This window comes from Dama dama, chromosome 6, assembly GCF_033118175.1.
Source record: "Dama dama isolate Ldn47 chromosome 6, ASM3311817v1, whole genome shotgun sequence".
Classification (NCBI taxonomy): Eukaryota; Metazoa; Chordata; class Mammalia; order Artiodactyla; family Cervidae; genus Dama; species Dama dama.
In genome coordinates, this window is record NC_083686.1 from 47521019 (window position 1) to 47529375 (window position 8357).

The 8357-nt window shown below is 43.0% G+C and overlaps 1 protein-coding gene across 1 annotated transcript in view; it reads right to left on the reverse strand.

Moving 5' to 3' along the window:
* Positions 1–8357, reverse strand: part of CWH43 (cell wall biogenesis 43 C-terminal homolog) — a 53910-nt gene extending 45553 nt beyond the window's left edge. Inside the window, exons 1-4 of the mRNA XM_061145988.1 lie at positions 8237–8357; positions 5358–5549; positions 1610–1730; positions 1110–1264 (exon numbers count right to left, since the gene is read on the reverse strand). Coding sequence (XP_061001971.1) covers positions 1110–1264; positions 1610–1730; positions 5358–5549; positions 8237–8279 — 511 coding nt within the window. The 5' untranslated portion in view covers positions 8280–8357. The remainder of the gene's footprint in view (positions 1–1109; positions 1265–1609; positions 1731–5357; positions 5550–8236) is intronic.

An 8357-nucleotide genomic window follows, 5' to 3' on the forward strand; every position in this document is an offset into this window, starting at 1 on the left:
TGGTAAAGAGCCTGCCTGCCAATGCAGGAAATGTAAGAGACAAGGGTTCAATCCCTGGGTTGGGAAGATCCCCTGGAGGATGGCACAGCAACCCACTCCAGCATTCTTGCCTGGAGAATCCCACAGACAGAGGAGCCTGGTGGGCTACAGTCCATAAGGTTGCACAGAGCCGGACATGACTGAAGCGACTTAGCCCGCACATGAATATTCAGGATTTCCTTTATTTTTACATTTCAGGTTTGGAGTTTAAATACCTTCAGACTTAAGGGCAGGGCAGGGCAGGGCGGGGTGGGGTGAGGTGGGGTGAGTTGGGGGAGGAGCAAAAGGAAAACACAAACCAAGAAAAAAAGAAACAAACCCCTGCAGTTCTCATAGTGTTGGAGAAGACTTGAGAGTCTCTTGGACTGAAAGGAGATAAAACCATCAGTCCTAAAGGAAATCAGTCCTGAATATTCATAGGAAGGACTGACGCTGAAGCTGAAGCTCCAATACTTTGGCCACCTAATGCGAAGAGCCAACTCATTGAAAAAGACCCTGACACTGGTAAAGATTAAAAGGCAGGAGGAGAAGGGGACAACAGAGGATGAGATGGTTGGATGGCATCACTGACTCATTACACATGAGTCTAAGCAAGCTCCAGGAGGTGGTGGTGGACAGGGAAGCCTGGAGTGCTGCAGTCCATGGGGTTGCAAAGAGTTGGACACAACTGAGCATCTGAACTAAACTGATGCAGTTCTCACAGCCCTTGCTAACAAATAACTTTTCAGAGTGTTACAGATGGGCTGGGGTCAGTGAGGAGGCAGAGGGCTGGCGGATATCATCCTGGAAAGCCCTGTTCAGAAGACAAGAGGAGAAGACAGTGCTGAAAGCCAGCAGGGAACGTGAGGCCTGGGTCTACTCTCCCACTCCACAATGAGACGTCAGAGACGAACGGTTACCGCCACCCTCTATGCTGCCAAGGCAAAGGTGCCTTCTGCCCAGATGATAGCCCACTTCCTAGGCCAGCTACTCCTGCAGAGGGAGGAAAAGCAGACTTGTGACCTTCAGATAAGAAAGGTAAATAAACTGCAAGAGAGAAAAACCCCTAAATAAACTGGGCCTATGCTTACCTGTGTAAATGCGATCAAGTGTGGCAATGGTACTTAATGTCAGTATCACTCTGTTGGACATCTGATAAGTCCAGACTGGGTTTAGTGACGTGTACCAAATGCGGAGAACAAGAAGAAGAATCTGTCCTAAAATAAATCCCCAGATTCTGAAGTACCTGTAAGTACAGAAATATTTTTAACAACTTTTTTGTGAGTGGTTTCAATGTACTCCTTCCATTGTGAATTTCACAGTGTCACAGGAGTATATGAGGTAGTTTTGTTGGTAATCTACACAACTCAGCCTTTATATAGCCCGTTGCCTGGGCAGCTCATTATAATTTCTCCACTCTCACAACATTATTGAGAGTAATGGCAAATACTCATATTCTGGTTTTGTGAAAAGGAAAAAAAATGAGATTTCGACAAGGCCTTCCTGAAAGCTAAATACTATATCTTGGAATGCCCGGTCCCAACTTCCCTTTGGTAACTGACTACACTTGTTGCACAAGATGCAAGTATACCTTTGCAAGCCACTTCCTGTCCACCACGTCACAGCATGCACCACCAGGGAGGAAGACAGACCAAGCGCAAGGACCATGAGCCGAAGTTTGGCATTGGGAGCCTGGAAGGAGGCGATGCTACCTACAAACAAATTGTAAGGAGAGCTAGACATTTCTGGTAAGCAAGCCCTGCTAGTTATGCTCTGCCTTTGATAGCTGTTGTGTCTAACACCACGTCTACACTCAGGAAGGTAGAGTTAATGTATAATTTTGTGTATGTATAAATCTTTTTGAGCATTTTTATTGCGGTACTATTCATACCATAAAATTCACTGTGTTAAGATGTATGACTCAGTGGTTCTTAATATGTTTACAAAGTTGCACAACTACACCTGAAAGGAACACTACATTGTAAACCAACTAAACTTAAATAAAAAACTTTTTTAAAAAAAAGTTCATGTTATAGCACATGTCAGAGCTTCAGTCCTTTTTAGGCTAAATAATATTCTGTTGCATGGATATACTGCTTCTTGTTTATTCATTCATCCCATTGATGAGCATTTGGATTGTTTCCACTTTTTGGGTATTATGAGTAATATTGCTAAGAACATTTATGTACCAGGTCTTATGTGAATGTTTCCATTTTTCTTGGGTCTAACTCCAAGGGGTGGAGTTGTTGGGTCATATGACAACTATGTTTAACATTTTGAGGGACTGCCAAACTGTTTTCCAAACCAACTGCACCGTTTTACATTCCCATCAGCAATGTGTGAGGAATTCAGTTTCTTCATATTCTTGTCAACACTTAATATTGTCTATCTTTTTAATCAGGGCTATTTTAGTGACTCAAAGTAATTAAGATCAAAACTAATCTAAATCAATTGTATTGGGCTGGTCAAAAAGTTCATTTGGGTCTTTCAGATCTTAAAGAAAACCCAAATGAACTTTTTGACCAACCCAATAGTATGAACTAGTTTAACGGTTTAATAGTTAACCATGTACTGATTAACCTAAAATATCTTAAGGAATAGCAATGAGACAGCATGTAACACTCAGATCATCTTTGTAGTTGTGTAAGAATCCCTTCGGACTCTGTAAAAAACAACATTGTTTCATCTTCTTAAGAAGTATCTGAAGTCAGAAAAAAAAAAAAAAAAAAAAGTACCTGAAAAGGGAGTTTAAGGCAAAGCATGACTTACTTCAGCCTCTCTTTAGCATCATCAAACTCAATGGACACCTGGGAAGAGCATATGACACAAACTGGTTTCTTCATCCTGAAGTCACTTTCCTACCCACTCCCCTTTCTCAAATACAATTCTACCTTTACTGAAGTAATGGGCTTTCAGGGAGAAAGGAGATGAAAGGGACCAACAAGAAGTATCTCAGACACCACACTCTCCAGTTATTTCCCATTACATCACAGCCTCCAGAGGCTACTGAGCCAGAACTAGACTAAAAACAAAAAACTGTCCCAGAAACTGTGTGGTGAGTGGCCCTGTAGGTAAAGCTGTCACAGGCAGCGCTGAGCAAAGGCAACAAAACAGCGCCCTGATGAGATCCACATCATAAAGCCAGACAGGGAGTGTGATGAGGCCAAAGTCATAAAAGAATTCATAAAAGGGTTCTGTGAGCCAAGGATAGTTTAACTCAGTTACTATATATACTCTGGAAGAAGGAAGTTTCATCTTTATTATTTCTGGAGCTGAAAATTTCATGATCGTTTGATATTTCTTTTCATTCTTATGGACATCATCTTTTAAAAGGATGCACTTTCCAGTGGTCTTTCCCACTGCAGTTTAGGGCTTCGGATCTTTGTGGGCAACCACAGAGCTTGCTACACTCCCTAAACCATGTTGTGCCTTCTTCAGGGACTGATGTACAGAAAAACAGAAGATGAATTTCCTAGTGATTTCAGTCACTGTTCCTAGACAGAAGAAATACACACAGCATGGTTGGTTCATGAACAAATGCCACTTGGAAAACTCAGAGAAACCAATTGTGTTATAGCAAAAGGGCAAGGCAGGCAGTACTCTTCAGCTACAGATTCAACCAGACTGGAGTCTGGTATTTTTGTTTTTCAAACTTTTTCTCCATGACCTCACATTCTTACTTTTTTTTACCTCCAGAACTTTCTCAAGGCCTCTCAATATTTATTAATATAATAACCTCAAGTCTTTGTGATAGTAAGTGTATATTTCTTTATTACTGGGTTTTGGCAATGTAACGTATTGAAATCCAGAATTCAAATACTATGAAAGGTACACAGTGCAAAGTTTCATCTTTATATCTGTCTCAATATCAAATTTTTCACCTTAGAAGCAACAAAAATTATATCAGTGTTTTTTAAAATGCCTTTGGACCTATTTAATGCATGTTCAATTAATTACTAAATATATTTCATCTACCCTATTTAACATACTGTTTAGTGCTTCTTTTTTTCTCACTTAATATTGAAGAACATTCCATTTCCTTACATAAATGTTCTCATTCTTTAGTATAGCTGCATAGTATTCTACAGTACTCCCAGTTTCATAACCAAAATTTATTTAACCTAACCTATCCCATATAGATGACATTTAGATTATTTCTGACACTGTTATTATAAATATTGCTACAGTGATTAAATAACCTTTTATTTTTATCATTTGACACACACATAAGTTTATCTATAGGATATATGCCCAGAAGTGGAATTATTGAGTGAAAAATACAGATTTGTAATTTTGATAAACACTGCCAAATTATCCTTTGCAGAAACTGTGCAAATTTACACTCCCACCAGCAGTGCATGAGTGCCTGTTTTCCCATGCTTACAATAGTGTTATCCAAGTTTGTTCCTTATCAATCTGATATGAGAAACTATCTATAAATATATATATATATATATGATTTGTATTCTACACCCTTTAGTATCTTTTAAAGATCCAATTATATTTCCTTTCCAGTAAACTGATCATATCCTTTGCGTTCTCTTCTACTGAGTTATTGGTCCTTTTATTGAAAGTGAAAGTCGCTCAGTCGTGTCCGACTCTTTGCAACCGCATAGACTATACAGTCCATGGAGTTCTCCAGGCCAGAATACTGGAGTGGGTAGCCTTTCGCTTCCCCAGGGGATCTTCCCAACCCAGGGATCAAACCCAGATCTCCCCCATTCCAGGTGGATTCTTTACCAGCTGAGCCACAAGGAAAGCCCAAGAATACTGGACTGGGTAACCTATCCCTTCTCCAGTGGATCTTCCTGAGATCATACTCTTTGCTTTCTCTTCTATTGAGTTATTGGTCCTTTTATTACTGATTCGTAAAAACTCCATGTATTAGTGAAATTAGCCCTTTGACTAGAAGAGTTGCAATATTTTTCCTAACTTATTGATTGCCTTTGCTTACTACAATGTTCATCATACATAATTTCCATATTTTATGCATTATCATTTAACAACTTTTTAATGACTTCTGAGTTTTGTATCATAGTTGGAAAAAAGAACAAAAACATATTAAATACTTTCACATTTCCCCAAGGTATCTTTCCCCTCTTCAGTTCAGGGGTCTTTAAAATTTTTCAATCTGACAGAAAAGTTAAAAATGTAAATATGTTGACTCTTGGTCTAGACTTACAATTCTACTAAAACTCTTCAAGGCAGTAATAAGAGAAAGTGACATCTTTTATTTTTTACTTAATCATTTAGCATTCAAAGAACAGTCTACATATTTTCCCTGGATTTTTAACTAAAAAAAAAAAAAAGAAACTTAAGGAATCACTTTTAAATCTTACCAACAGTAATTATCCGCAGCAAGGCTAGCATCCATTTCTTATTAACCAGTTTCCAGACAGGAGTAATTGTGACGACTAATGGAGAAAGAAATGCTACAGCAAAACCTTCCAGCCCAGTGAGTTCCAGTGTTTGCAGGGGAAAGTAATAGATCATTGGGCCCAGGTCATGGCAGAGAGACCAAGAAACATATCCTAGGAGGGAAAAAGGGAAAAAACAGTTTTTAAGAGAGAGAGAAAGTCTGTTGCAGACAACAGCCCTTCCCTCCGCTACAACTCAGCTACTTTCCTGGTGACTTAACCTGCTAATGCAGGGGACACATGCAGGGTTCAGTCCCTGGGTTGGGAAGATCCCCTGCAGAACGGAATGGCTACCCACTCCAGTATTCTTGCCTGGAGGATCCCACGGACAGGGGAGCCTGGCGGGTTACAGTCCGTGGGGTTGCAAAGAGCCGAACACAATTTAGCAGCTACACAACAACAACAACGACTACTACAACTGCTCTGACTGGCTGCCCTCGTTCATGACTCTGGCCTTAACTGGGTTCCAATAAGAGAACTCCACCCCCTTCTCAGGCCCAGGATGAGAATGGCTTCCAGCTGTTTTCAGCCCCTCAATACCCCCGGTTTGTCTCTTTAACCTCATTCATCAGTTCAGTTCAGTTCAGTCACTCAGTCGTGTCCGACTCTTTCAGAACCCAAGAACTACAGCACGCCAGGCCTCCCTGTCCATCACCAGCTCCTGGAGTTCACCCAAACTCATATCCATTGAGTCAGTGATGCCATCCAACCATCTCACCCTCTGTCATCCCCTTCTTCTCCTGCCCTCAATCTTTCCCAGCATCAGGGTCTTTTTCAATGAGTCAGCTCTTCGCACCAGGTGGCCAAAGTATTGGAGTTTCAGCTTCAACATCAGTCCTTCCAATGAACACCCAGGACTGATCTCCTTTAGGATGGACTGGTTGGATCTCCTTGCAGTCCAAGAGACTCTCAAGAGTCTTCTCCAACACCACAATTCAAAAGCATCAATTCTTCAACGCTCAGCTTTCTTTATAGTCCAACTCTCACATCCATACATAACTACTGGAAAAATCATAGCCTTGACTAGACAGACCTTTGTTGACAAAGTAATGTCTCTGCTTTCTAATATGCTGTCTAGGTTCATACATGTAGGTAAAGTGAATGTAGCTCAGTGGTGTCTGACTCTTTGCAACTCAATGGGCTGTAGTCCACCAGGCTCCTCTGTCTGTGGAATTCTCCAGGCAAGAATACTGCAGTGGGTAGCCATTCCCTTCTCCAGGGGATCTTCCCAAATCAGGGATCAAACCCAGGTCTCCTTCATTGTAGGCAGATTCTTAACCACCTGAGCCACCAAGGAAGCCCTGTAAGGTGGCAATCCCTTTATTAAAGGCTCTTCATCTCAGCCATCTAGGTTCAATCTGGTTTCCTGTCAGGACCCTGAAAAAACTTCCTCAACTAAGTTGACCTTTCTTCAATGAGAAATATGGTGAAAATCAAAAAGAGCAAAAAACAATAGAACTCCTTCCTCCCACTCCAGACTACAGCCAAAGGCAGGTTAGTTAGGAAATAATCCTTTTCTTGTGAGTAGGCTATTTTAAGCCTAAGCCTTAGGAGGCAGTGTGGGGTAGTGGAAAAACCAGATTTGAAGTTACTGTCACATCTGCCGACCTTGTAATCTTCTCCAGTGATGACAATTAACCAATGGACATTTAACACATGTGAGGCTCTAAGTATTCACAGGGATCTTCTTTCTGATCCCTCAGACAACCTGTGTCCTATGAAACTGACACTATTTCTACTCCTCCTTTACAAATGCAAAATCAAACAACAAAAACTCTGGAGATCCTGAAAGCTGAGTAACTGCCTAAGGTCACAAAAGTAGCAAATAGCAGTGAACTGAAAACCAAGGAATCCAGTTCCAAACTATTCTTAATCACTGAAAACGGTACTTTTAACCACTTCACAGAGTTATTAGGATTAAAAAAAGAACAAGTACACAGAGTACCTAGCACCCTAGGTACCTACTGAGTGCACAATTCTTTTTACATCGTGTACACTTGTGAGATACAGACTGGGCCAAATAATGAGCCTCCCCACTACCCCCCACCCCCCAGCATTACCAGCTCCCAGAAAACCCAGTTCTTAGGAAGGCACCCCTTCCTTTCATTGTGAACTACCAATCTCCCAAACGTTTGTCTGGGAGTTCTGATTTCAACCACACAACTCAGACAACATTAACAACAGCAGTTGGTCCTGGTACTTTTTGCAAAGCTGCTAAGGAAGCACACGACGGGACTCGTGTCCCATGTCGGAAATTTTTGGCCAAATGCCCACATGTGCGACCACCACCCAAGCCCACTCGTGCCGGGCCAACCCAAGCAGCACGGCCCTGAGTGTTACAGCCAGGGGGCCGAGGGAGGGGGGAACGGAGCCCCCTTCTGAAAGGTGCCACTTCCTCCTCCAAGGGATCTTCCTGACCCAGAATGGAGTCCCCTGCACTGGCAGGCAGATTCTTTACCACTGAGCCGCTTGGGAAGCCAAAGCTCGGTACTGAAATTTATTCAGGTAAAGGTCATGGGTGAGGGGACTCGGGGTGCCCGTTGGGCGCAACACCAGGGTGGCGCAGGAGCTCGGGAAGCGCCGGGGAGCGCCGGATCCTCGGAACCTCAATCTAGGGCTTTTCTCTCTATTTTAGATTCCTTCAGCAGCAGAAGGTGACAGGGGGCGATAAGCATCTCTATTCCGGGCGCCGAGCTTGCCTTCCTTCCTCCCGGGGCTCAGCCAAGCCCGCCGAGCATCGTGGTTCCCTGCAGGGCAAGGGGGACCGACCGGGGAATGCGCGGCGGGCGGCCTCGGCTTACCCAGGAGGCTCTCCAGGAGCACCTCTCTCCATGGCGAGGTCATGGCCGCAGCCCCTTCGTCCCGGGCCAGCCGCCGCGTCCTCCCGAGTCTGCGCCCACGCCCCCGGCCCCAGCCAGCCCG